This window comes from Podospora anserina, chromosome 2 (genome assembly GCF_000226545.1).
Source record: "Podospora anserina S mat+ genomic DNA chromosome 2, supercontig 2".
NCBI lineage: Eukaryota > Fungi > Ascomycota > Sordariomycetes > Sordariales > Podosporaceae > Podospora > Podospora anserina.
This window is the reverse complement of record NW_001914858.1, coordinates 933,687-946,695: the sequence shown is the minus strand read 5'-3', so window position 1 is coordinate 946,695 and position 13,009 is coordinate 933,687. Positions and strand designations below refer to the sequence as shown.

The 13,009-nt window shown below is 53.3% G+C and overlaps 1 protein-coding gene across 1 annotated transcript; it reads right to left on the bottom strand.

The window, feature by feature from the left end:
- Positions 1-2,075: 2,075 nt before the first annotated feature.
- Positions 2,076-5,453, bottom strand: PODANS_2_2390 (uncharacterized protein; the record flags this gene model as incomplete). Its single annotated transcript, XM_001910950.1, has 1 exon — positions 2,076-5,453. One exon carries the CDS (start codon positions 5,451-5,453, stop codon positions 2,076-2,078), a length of 3,378 nt encoding a protein of 1,125 aa, XP_001910985.1.
- Positions 5,454-13,009: the final 7,556 nt, after the last annotated feature.

The window sequence follows — 13,009 nt, the reverse complement described above, 5'->3', positions numbered from 1 at the left end:
ACCCGGTCAAAGCTGATCACACCTTGCTGCCTGTCCCTGTCAGGGATGTTACTTTACCCGTGATTTTCCGGCGTGCCGGGGTCAGGTCCGGATTCTTCGCGGCTGTAGGTATCAGGGAGTGAGAATGTAGAGTGGTGATGTCAATGACTTTGGTAGGGAGTTGTAGCTTTGATGTCGTGCTCCCTTATTTTTCGCGGCTGCTATATGAGTACTACAGTTGATGACTGAACATGGCTTTTTGTGTGGTTTGGCTCGTGGTGTATACCGCAAATGTTGGGTACCCTAGTTAGATAGGGTGGGATACGGCGGGCTGTGTGAGAGTCGATGACAATGGAAGTTGATCATCACCGCATACCTTCCAATTGTCATTGACTCGCGACAATGGGCCAGGCACCTACTGAGATTATTCTGGGGGGCAAATGCTACAAATGGGTTTTGGCAGAGAGTCGAGTGTAGTAGTTGAGTTTTGTGGATCCCAGAGGTAAGGTAGAGAGGTATATTTCCAAGTTACCTGAAGGCATCTCAGTTTCATCATGGCTTGCCCTCCCCACCCCCCCGCCCCCGGAGGATTTCCTCCTACCACAATATCACAGAAAACATCTACGAGCATATTGAATAAAAGGTGTGTTGGGTCGGGGGGTGCATGTTCACAGCGGATTAGAATGGGTGTAGGTATCGTAGAGTAACAGCAGCAGCGTGAGCCGCTCACCGAGTATATAATGATGCTTATGCTATGCAGCTGACTTCCCCCAAACAAACAGCCTCCTTCCCTAATCCTTGTGATGTAGTACCCCAATGTAGTATGAACCCATGAAATATCAAGTTTGCCTCTCTCCCACAACACACATACACACAAATGGTCAACCCCAATGTTTGTAAACCCTTCTTTTCATGGTTTGTTTGTCCCATCCATGCCCTGATAATTATGACCTTCCTCAAAATGTATGTCCCTATGAATCTTTTGAGAATGCTGATGAGAACTTGTAAGAAACAGGGAGAAAAAAAAAAGAATGAATGAAGTTCGTGCGCTGACTAGCAGCTAGAAGGAAAATGATTTCACAATTCCCAGAGATTACACACACCCCCTTGCCCTTATGGAAACCATGCCATATCCCTTCCCCTCGGTCATAATCATGAATCCAAAAACCCCTGCTACCTCTTCTGTTCCAGCTGCGTAGCACACAACACCCTTATAACAACCCAAGCCCACTCAAGGTTACACTCCCAGACGAAATCCCGCAAAGCAAAATAGCAACCACTATCACCAAAAAAAAAAAAAAAAAAAAAAACCTCCGTCCAAATATGTTTGTTCATCTCTTGGCTTTCATCTTCTCTTTGAATTTCCTCTATGTAATGTAAAAAAAAAACCACAAACACCACCTAAGCTAGCCACCCACCCACCCAAACCAACCCCCGTTCCTCAAAAGGTTTTTGCGCCGCCAAAGTTCAAAATCATGTTTGTCACATATGCCTCCTCCTTCCCTTTCCCAATTTCCCTATCTTCCAAAATATGCTTTGGTATCATGCTTGGTATCAAAAGAAAAAAACAAAAGAAAAAGAGAAAAACAATAAATCTGAATAAAACCCCCAGTCCCATTTTGTAACCCATGCGTCTCCAGGACATTCATCAAATATTTTGTTTGTGTCAAACGGGTATTGTTTATACACAAAACATACATGCAAATATTTCCCTCCCCCCAGTCCCGTGCAAACCCCTGCTCCTGTGAATTGATGATCCCTCCCTTGACCCAAAAGTGCTCACATGTTAGACCATTCCTCCTCCAGGGGGAAGAGCACACATGAAAAAAGAAGTTGAAGAAAAATAAAACACAATGCTGTCAAGACAGCTACCTCTCCAACCCCAACACTGTTTATCCATGATACATGATATGAGCCACCGGGTATTTCATAATAGATTCAACCTGAACAGAAAACAGAAATGTGTGGAAAAATGATGAAAACAGCGGCTCAGATGGCTGTGCCAGAAGGAAAACCCGTTCAAATCTGTTATTGATACAAGGGGGAAGTGGAAAGTCCAGCTTTTTTTTTGTTGCTGTAGGGGGTGTGCAAGGCTCTCAGGAACGGCCGCTGTCCATGCTTGACTTGGGGCTCGTGTTGGATTGGTTGAAGACGTTCCTGCCAATATTCTTGAGTCTGTTCCCGTTCTTGGGTACCTCTTCCTGATAATCAGCCATGAACACCTCCACGGGACCCTTGCGGATCTTGACGAAGAGAGTGGAGAACAGGAATTGTTCGCCTTCCTTGTTCAGGAGTGGGATTGTGCGGTAGCCTTGCTTGAGGTTGGAAAGCTTGGCAGTGTAGGTTGCCAGAGGAGGGGATTTGTCATTGTAACCCTTGGATTCGGCCTGCTTGACCTTGAACCTCACAAAGATCAAGTCCGGGTATTTGGTGGTGAGGTCGAACGAGCACGACATGTTGAACTCGGGATTGAAGCCATTGTCGCGAACAAACTTGGAGCGGTAGGTGCGCTTCGACTCTTCGACGGTAACGTTGGAGACGGCATTGTTCTTGTTTCTCTTGTCGTCGGCAAGGAAGACTTCAACCTCGACGTAGGGATCCAACGTCCGTTTCTCTCCGAGATTGAGCGGCCTCATCAACTGCTGGGCTGAAATAACATCAATATCAAAGGAAACCCTCTTGCGCGGCCGTTTGCCCACGCATTCATCAGCGGTCAAGTTGGGCATGAGCTGGATCTGACGCCCCTCTAATGGCTTCAGAACATAACCTGACTGGTCTGTTCCGCCAGCAAACATGGCCTGGTTTAGCTGCATGCCGAGGTCAAATGTCTGCCAGTTGAGCGCTGCCATCTGCACTCCGCGCTTCCAGTAGATCAGTGGGTCGAAGTTGCTGGATGTGATGCGCCCACCATTAGGATAAACCCGCATCAAGTGCCGCATATTATGGCGGTAGAGCGCCTGCTTCGATGGGCCAGGTTGGTTCTTCTCCGCAAACGTCTTCTCTTTGAACGAGAAGATGTGGTTGAACGACTTGGCCTCTTGAGTGTCGAAGCCGTCGAATTGGATACCGACACAGTAAACTCCGAGCGCGCCGAGCACCGGGCTGATCTTACTGTTGACCACCTTTCTTGCCGAATCCTTTTCGCTCTCGCTGTCGCACTCGCTGGGGCTGCTGCTGGGCGTGTCGTGAACCTTGCCCTCGGTAATGGTGTTGATGCGGTTGGTGCGGGCCATCGCTGTGGGACTCAGGAGGGGACTGGATGGGACCGGTCCGTTGTCTGGCAGTGGGCGTTGGAAAGGCGAAGGCATGCTGTTGCCGCGTCTACGACCAACCCGCTCGACGGGGTCGGGCTGTTGCGGCTTCTTGACCTTGATGAGGATACGCTCCAGTAAATCTGACGGGGTTGGGAGGCGATCAGTGAAGGACTCGAGAGGCTTTTGCACCAGCTTGTCACCAAAGATCTCGATCATGATCTTGGCCATGTTGACCTGCGTCGCTTGGCTGCACCGCACCTCCAGGGAGATCCAGAGAGGAAACCGAGACTTGACAAAGGCGTACTTGTTGATGGTCTTGATGACCTCGAGAAAGGAGATGCGCGTGGTCATCGTATGACCATGCGAGACGACGGGCTGATCATCAGCACCATCCCAGCAATCGACCTCGACACATCGGCAACCTCCCATCAGTGCAGAGATGTAGCCCTCTACGCTAGAGGTGCCTGCTACTTGACGACCGAGCAAGTAGGTGTTGTGGGAGCTGGAAATGTAGTACTCGTTGATTGGTCTGTTCAGGTCGTACTTTTGTGGTGCTTTGGGAATGACGGCATTGGAAGAAGATGAAAGATAACTGGCAAACGCGGCCTCTGACATGATAAGACCTGCATCACCCTGAGACTCGGCATCCTTCGCTTTGCCCCTGCGCGCAAAGCGAGCGAATGTGGCCTCCCAAGTTGCCAAGTCCTCGTCGACATTCTCACACTGCACTAGTCGCAAGAACTGCAAGAACTCGGGCTTGGTCATACCACTCTCCTGACTCGCGGTGTGTTCTTGATATACGCGGCGGATGTCTTCTCGCGCCTTCATCATTCGTACAAATTCAAGAAATTCATCAAAGTTGAGGCCAGGGTTGCTGCTCTGGGAGTACGACAGGGGCTTGCCCTTGATAGTGTTGAAGATTTTCCGCAGTGAGTCGGTCGACGCATGAATGTGCAGGTTTCGGCACACACGTTCAACATCGGCAAATTCGATTTGTTCGGCCTCCTTGAAACGCACCGCACCGAACCGCTTTTCCATCTCCCGGTCCCAATAAACACGAACAGCATCGTCATTGAAAGCCATAAGGCTGGCCGCAAAATCTTGCCGGTACTGGGAGAAGGCTCCAAGTGTCTGGGTCCAGTCGTAGAAGGCCTTGTCTGTGTCGGTGATGAGGTGTAGCCACTTTGTTACCCCTGGCTTCCCTGGAACCGCATACATCAAGGAGAAGAACCTGGGCCTGTCCTTTTCTTCGAGTTTCGCATCGAGCAAGTACTGTCCAATGTCTCCCGCCATGCGAATCTCCTTGATGTCGTCGACATAGACACACTTGGATGCCTTGGTCCGATCCCACCAGATTTTGGCCGAATCGGGGTCTAGAGTCAGAACGATACGCTTTCGGTTGTTCTTTTTGGTGATTTTCGTCAGTGGTGTCCCTTGGCGGAGGGAGAGCGGAACGGAGCCAAAACTCGCGGCCAATGGTGTTGAAGCAAGAGGGCTTGGTTCTCGGATGGCCCCATCACCGCCAAATACTTCATCGACGCCCACGAGTACCACATCATCATCTGAATCAGTCTCGAAGGGACTGATATTGTCATAGGGGGTACCGGGATTGCTCATACTGCCCCTCCTTCGCATGACACCGGGACCAACGCTCCCATCCCGGCTCCTTGGATGGGTTGAGGAACCCCTTCGAGGGAACAGGCCATTGGCCCTATTACGAAGCGAGCTCGAGGTTCGACGGATCAGGCTCATCGACTTGCTAGCCTCAGCCATGGCCGTTGTGCTTCCAAGGGGGCTCTTCAGGGTGCTGCCGAGTGAGGTGTTGCTGGTTCTTCGAGACAATGTGGTGGTAGTCTGGTCGGGCTGCTTCGAGACAATGGCCTCCGGAAGCTGCAAAGGGGTGACGAGCTCAAGCCCCTTTTCCTGCCCCGGCTCCAGCGAGTCTGGTGAGCCCTGTAGGGAGCTGGCCGTCGTGAGACTGGCAACAGCCTCCATAGACTGGGTTGGCGAGCCATGTTGCGAGCTTGGCCACATGGTGGAGGCGGACGAGTTGCTGACTGCTGATGGTGGTATAACGACGAGCTGGGCATGTGATGGAGGGACCAGGTCCGTCCGGACCTGGCTGGGGCGTGAAGAACGCCTGCTCTGGAGGAGATCGGGAGTCATGGGAGAAGAGGTGGAGGGCAGTAATGGACGCGGTGAATCGGTAGAGACGGACATGATTTCGACGATTGTTGCAGGATAGAAAAGACCCCGGGAAATAGACAGGCACTAGGAAAGGGAGCAGCCGCTTTGCCGACCCAAAGGCGTGGACGTGGAGACGAAGAGGGCCACGGTACAGGCAAGGAAAGATCTTGGAGGACTATCTGAAATGGGAAGCCTTTGGTCGCATCTTTCTTCGAGGGTATGGTGCTTGTGATGTGTGTTGATGCCAATGGCTAGAAATGCGGGGAAGATATAGATATACGGACCAGTCGACTCCGGGGAGGGGGGTGTCGTTCTTGAAGTATAAGGGAATGGACGGCCAGGGGCCCAGGACTGAGTGGTTGTATGGGTGTGAGAAGATGCAAGGCGATGGAAGATCCAGTCCCACGCGCAATCAGCAAAGAGCAGCGAGGCGCACCCGAACCAGTCGTGAGTGGTCGCTGTAAGTGATGTACCTGCGGTATCTGTGGGTACCAGGTACGGGGAACAAGACCTAGGTACCTACACACAGCATGTATGACCCAGGTCGAGTGCTTCTTGGGGGGTGGATGGGGCGGGAGTGGCCCGTGTGTGCGAGAGCCTGTCTTGCGTTGTGAAGCCCGGGTTGGCGAGGTGGCAGTCGTATGCAAGTGTCTCTATTGGGACGTTTCCTGGAGAGTCGCAGCTTTGGAGGGGGGGGGGGGGAACCTTGGTGGTCCACACAGACAAGACCTGCTTCAAACACAGATTATTACAAGCAGCAGCAGTCCAAAAAGATGAATGCCGACCGCACTGCAGCAGACACAGGTCCTCCTCAGCAACCCTATAGCAGCGCCCACTTCCCGTGCTCGTCTCCTGGTGGGATTGCGGGTCCGTAAGTGCTGGGCAGAGTTGGGAACTTGGGGGAGAGACTAGGAGTGAATTCCGTGCGTAGCTTGGCGAATGCGCCAGACCAGCCGAGCAGCGCTATTGCTGGGTGAGGTATGCGGTTTCGCTTGTGGCGCGCGTGCAGCGTCGAGAAAAGGAGGTGAGACCAAAAAACCACACAAAAATTGCCCGACACTTTGTCCTGGAGGTACTGCAGCTCTCAGCCCAGGAGCAGGCCAAGGTGGTCGTCGGGAATGGCTGATCAGTCGAGGACGCGGGTAACAGCAGAACAATGGCTCGAGGTCTGCTGCGGCAGGACAGGCAGTATAAGGTAGGCAGTTGGCAGTGGGTGTGTGCTCGTGTACCGGCGTGGTTAGATGTCGTATGGTGAGCAAACTGGAAGTTGAGGTTAACCTAAAGGTGGTTTCAGGTTTTGGAGAGTTTGATTTGTGTCCGTCTGTCGAGTTCGAGGGCGCGCAGCCAAAACTTTATTTCAAGGCCGTGGACCTGTGGTAGGGTGGGGGATGTGGGTGAGCTGGAGTGGGTGGGCGTTGGCTCTTTTGTTGCTGCGTTCCAGAAGGCAATGCCCGGAAATTATTAGTTCGAGTGACGGCGCAGAAGCCATGGCACGGTCAGGGCAAGGGAGCAAAGCAGGAGAAGCAAAAGCAGGAGCTGCAAAAACTTGTATGGGGAAATGGGAAATAGACGGTGACTGTTCCCTTCTGATGGAGTGAAAATTGTGTCATCCAAGCTGCAAGTACATTGTACCTTCCTCGCGGTAAGCGCTCCAGGGACCAGGACCGGGCACCAGCAACAGCATCCTTGGACCATGAACCTCGAGCAGGGAACCCAATCTACGGAAACACGGCTACAAACCCAGCTGTCTGAACAGGCCCTTGGCGGGAGGCGATGACAGCGGATTCCTACGGTAATAAGTGTAAGATACTTGTTACTTGCTCTTGTTGGGTTGTTGTTGGGCCACGAGCCGGAAACAGCACAGTGTGTCTTGTTATTACCTAACAGATGTAGCTCTATTCAGAGCAACGAACTCGCTCGAAGACAAACGCTCTTTGCAAGTCAAAAGGACTCCGGATTGCTGATAATATGAAAAGACAAATATGCAAAAGATACCGAGAATAATACATTGGATCCAGTGAGATAGGTAGAGTTGTTCTGAAGCATGGGGGTAGGTTGCAACTGTGGTCACTCACTGGCCTGCAAATTTTGATGGGCACCATTGCTTTAGCGCTAGGGTTCGCGGAGCAAAAGCTGGTACAAGTACCGGTACAAAGTACACCGTCTCGTTTTCAAGCCCTACAAAACAGCCGACCTCCGAAAACACCGTCGTCGTTGACTCTCCCCAGCACAACTTCAGGTCCCCACGGCCGTATTTCTCGGTGATTCGCTGGCGTTCGCTGGGAGAACGGACGGATGTGGAAGGGATGAGATCATGGAACAGGTTGGAAAATCAACCCCCAAAGAAAACGGGGCTCGCAAACCACCCACAACCCGCAACCCCGCAGCTTTCTACGAACCAAACCACCGAACGCGACTGACACGGTGCCCTCGCATCAAGCCTTCCTCTTTCGGATTTGCTCGAGTGGATGCCCCGGTGCAAGCAGGACCGACCAACCAAACGTCAGTCATACGCCACTCTGAGGACAAAATAAACTTTCTGCCGCCATCACCATAATTATCAGATGGCGGGGCTCCTCCGGTTGTATGGCCCGTTTTGGATCCATTGACATACGAATGGAGCCTCGTGCCATGGTGATGATATTAATGCTGACCTTTTGTTGCAGGCGCAGTCTGACATGAAAGTGAAGCCGTTGCCGGTTGCCGTCGTTGCCCTTCTGAAATGGGAAGACACTGCAGACGATCCAACAACAACACACAGATCGGACGGCGGGGTTCACACTTGTGCTGCCCTGCAACCTCTCCCTGACGGGATGGAGATGTCATTCATCGCCCGGATCATCTGATGAGGTTGCCGTTTGATTTTTCGCAGCGGTCGTTTCTCGTTTTCAACGCTTGATTCTACGACTCTATGGTATGGAATCACACATATCAATTCAGGTACGGCACCGGCACAGGTACAGGTACAAAACGCTGATGCTCCCGGCGGACAGGGACAGAAAAGCGGATCCGAGCGGTTGGGTGGTTGCCAAACAGCTGCAGCCCTTGAAGCTGCCCCTGTCGTGCCCAGCCCCACCCAACGATATCGTCCACATGGCTCCAGCTTGGAGCCTTGGACTGCCCCTCATTCCAACCTCATTGGCCTTTTTGGCTGAAGCCTGTCCCGCAACGACGGCGGCGAGCCACTTGCAGCCACAGAGCACACGTTGTCCTCCTAGCCTCTCTGCCTCTCTGCTTCTCTGCCTCTCTCCGGAGCCGGATAGCCGTCCGCCGAGAGCAGCAAAGGTAACCATCGACCGAGGCCACTTGGATGGGAAACGGGATGCGGTCAGAGGGATCGCCCTCACCGGTACCACCTGAAGCCCTGCTTATGCCCTATCCCTCCTCAGGCCCTCGAGCACCTCTGAGCCTGTTGCTGATGCTGAGAGCAGGAAGCAACCCTCGACCCGACAACTGTTGACCGCCGGCACTGACGAGCACATGGCAAATCGCCCGAGATTTCACTCATCCAGTGTTGGGGGAGCCACCGCTAGTTCAGCTGGGAGCATGGTGCACCGAGTCCGGCAAGTCGGCAGCCTTCGATCGATCCAACTTCCAACAACCAACCCTTCTCAAAAGCGAATGCGCTGTAGCCTGTGCCGCATGGAGAGGCCTCTCCGTCTACAACCCAAGAGGCTATTTCTTGGCGCTTCTACTGACTCCGTTCCTAACCCCTCCGTAGCGTAGCTGCAGCCAGGTATGATTTTGCTCGCTGTTGCGATCTGAGGCACGCTGTGGGTGATCTTCATACCAGGGCGTTGCCCGGCCTTCGCCCTGAATCTTACACCTCACCTACATGCACACCTTGATGGCATATGCACCCATACGGTGTACAATATGCACAAAATATCGAGGCGCTACACTAGGGGGTCGCTGCAGGATCACTGCCCTGGGCCATGCGAGCGGGCGCAGAGCCTCGGTTTCGATCTCATTTTACGAAGCACCTCACCGACCTCCCCGGAGAGGAGGTGCCCAAGAACTCCATTGCTGCTCTGATGCCAAGCATGCCCGCGACAGAGTCGCGCCGATAATAGCAATACGAATGCATGGGTGCTGACAGGCGCCTTTGTTCTAGTAAATCGCTTTCCCAGCGCGGATAGAGACCCCCAACCCACTGGCGGCGGCAGACGAATTGGCAGCAAACACACAACATGGCATTATTTCGGGATATGGCAGCAACGACACCTAACAGCCATCTCAAACATGCCCAGGCTGACGATCAACGTTTTGATCATCTCTCGGACGGCCACGCTCTCGTCCGTCAAAGAAAAGAACCAGTCCAAGATCCATTCCCGCCGTGCTGTCCCCGCAGCTTGATTGGGTACCTGGATTGCGCTGAACCAGTTGAATGCCCTCAATTCGTGCTCGGCATAATAGCGGGTCGCCCGAATCGTGTCACGGGGCCAAAAATCTTAGCCTTGGGCGCCATTTTCCTTCTCGCTTCAAGCGATAAAGTCCCTGCCGCTGGTCAGGGACCAGATCTAACCCATCCCAATGACATCGTTTCCTCTGCCCTCTTTGTGATACCACCTTGCCAGCCCAGCCCGCCCGCCCCCCGCCTTCCCGGCAGAGCTCTTTCTAGCAAGCCGAATCACCCGGCACCACGCAGTCGACCAGCTGTTTGGGGCATTACCGACGTCGTCGTGCGGCCAGACGACACCTTCTGGAAAAGAAACGTCGCGGGCCACCAGCAACAGCGCCAGCGGCCAACATGTCTGTAGTGTAGGCCGGTCGATGGCGCTAGTGGGAGAACCCGCGATATCAAGATGGACTATGATGGCGTGATGGCTGGCGGCGTAGGTACTGACAATTGGGTGCAACATCGACTTCTGATGAAAACGCACATATACTATTTTTTTGCAATGTCCGGCGACACGCACATTGTCTGGGAATATGCCAATACTATGCCCTGACTCGCCATCCTATTCGACTGGTCATTTTCTTCCGGAGGCAGCCAAACAAGATGAAATGATCTGATAATCTGCCGCCTTTCCTTGCTCCGTACCTCCCCCGGACTGTCAAAAAGTTGAAACGGTAGCGCAGGAAGGAATTGATGGCTTGATGTGCAGATCAGCGCTGGACAAACACATGCTCATCCTGGGCTGGCATTGGTGACACCCAGTGATCACCCGCACCGTCACGGCTGCTTCACCGCCAGCCTGGAAACCCCGACACGCCCGAGTGCCCCGCATCCTGATGAACCGGGACTTTGCACCGTTAGTGGCCGGCGTCGGGATGGCCCCACAACGGATCGGCGACGATGGCGTGTTAGCCGCCGTTACCCAAAACGTCCAACTCCCGAGCGGTTTCAAACCTGGCAAGCCGCAGATTATCTCTCTCGATAATCTCATCAGCGCCGTCGTCCCTCACAGTCAAGTGGCAGCTCGCCGCTGAATCATTGGAATGTCGGCAAATGCCCACGGTGTTCCTCACTCGATGCAACCTCTGTTACCTATGTCTACTCGCCCTCTTCGGAACCAGGGGACCTGCCTCCCTCGCAAGCCTATCACGGACTTTGATACAGCAAACCACGTCATGCCTCTCTGTCTCGACCTGACCTGACCTGATCTGCCCTGTCTTGCCTTGACACACGCTGTGCGCAGCAGTCGGATACTGCAGAGCCAATGGCAAGTCATGAGCACAACCCGCCGATGTGAGGTGGTTTGGTTCGTCGGCGCAAATACCAGTGCCTCGTGGGCTCAATAGGAAAGGGGTCACAACAGCCCCTATACGGCTTTCCACTCCGGCCTCGCTCTCACGGCATTGGCCCTCCCTCTCTATCCCCCCTCTACCCGCCAGCAGCGTGATGCCCAATGTGACGAACCGGCCATGGTTTCTCTCATCACGCACGCAAGAGCGGAAATGCCGACTTATTGAAACGCTCACCGACTATGTGACTCGATGCGGGTTGCAAAACCCTTCTCAGCTACGTGTAGTTTGCTACCACTAGAGAATTTTTTTTCATCGTCAACAGTTGGTTTCCCCTGAGCTATCGGTGCTGCCGTATCCCTTCCATACGCAGTACGCAGCACCCAATATTTCTCTTCTTTTTTTTTTTTGTGTTGGGCTCACTGTCCTGCAGGACCTGTGCCAATGAAGGCCCGGGGCAGACGGACCAACAAGGCCGGAAGTGTTTGTCGTCTTTCGAATGGACATGACCGAATACTATTCGGTTTGGCACAGCCCCTTATCATACCTTTCTTTGGCTACAAGGGGGCTGATAGGCCGAGTTGAGAGCGGGAGGTCCCGCTGCAAGCTGCACTGATGGACCGCCGTGACGTTTCTCAGGTCCAAGGAGAGGGTACTGTTCCAACGAAAAGAAGCAATGAGAAGAGGTACGCGGAACCAGCAATGGATTCCGTGATGGGGATGGACGCCAGCTCACACACACACGCACACACACACGCGAATATGCAAAGCAACTTCATCAAGAATTCCGATTGCGTGCCACCCACTGAGGATCTGAAGCCGGCTGCCCCGACGATCTTCCCCGCGGCACTTGCGAAGATACTGTTTTCTACTACCGCGGAGGTCGTGCCGGCCGTAGCTCATGGCCTGATGATTGCGCGGGATGTTATTGTCGTCTGGAGGTCTGGAGGTCTGGAGTCGTTTTCTTGGAGGGGTGGTGGTGGGGGATTAAAAAAAGGTTCCGATCAGCCACAGGGGGTGGTGTTCGCTTGCACAGAACATCTGCAGCGAAACAAAAACTGTGGGGCGTTTCGAAGCATGCTTTTTCTTCAACGACATTCGTCAACTCCTGCTCTCTGCCCGCTTTCAATATGGAGCAGTTCTTCAAGCCATCCCGCGCTGCATGCTGCATGGTAGCAAACACCTGTTCTGTACACGTTCTCTTCCTTTTTATCTTTTCTCTCTCTCTCTCTCTCTCTCTCTCTCTCTCTCTCTCTCTCTCTCTCTCTCGCTCTCTCTCTCTCTGGCCAATCTCAACCCGGCGGGATAAGGCAACATGAGGTTGGTGATTTCTAAGAGATAGGGGAAAGACATGTGAGGGCGAGCAAGCAACCGAGATCCAGCCTTTGGTTTGCGATCTGGAGATGTGCGTTTGGGGGCGGGTGGGGGGGGGAAGTGGGCACGAAAGCGTTGCTTGCTTGCTTTGCTGCTGCACCATGCAAGAAACCCGTCCGTCGACTTGCCTTTTTATCGACATGGCACTCCTCATCATATCAAAGTGACAGCGCAGCAGCGGGCGGGAATTGGTGGGGCCCAGCCAGTTTCGTCAACCTGCTTGTTGCATTCACGGCTTCTGCAAATCGCTCAATCCGGCAAGAAGAGACAGGTCAGCAGTTCGTGTGGTGGTCTCCCCTCATCGCTTCTGGGGGCAGGCAACGGAGGTTATTTTTGAGAGGAAACTTTTTTTTGTGGCGTTCTTGGAAACAGACGGGGGGTTTGTTTGTTTGGTATGTATGTATTGTCCTAATGGGTATATATTTGCATGGACTGCACCACCTGGGGTGCATCAGTTCGTATATGTACGCATGGCCGGCAAGGGTTGAGGAGCGGGAGAGGGGGGTGAATGAGAAGAGGGGGGAATT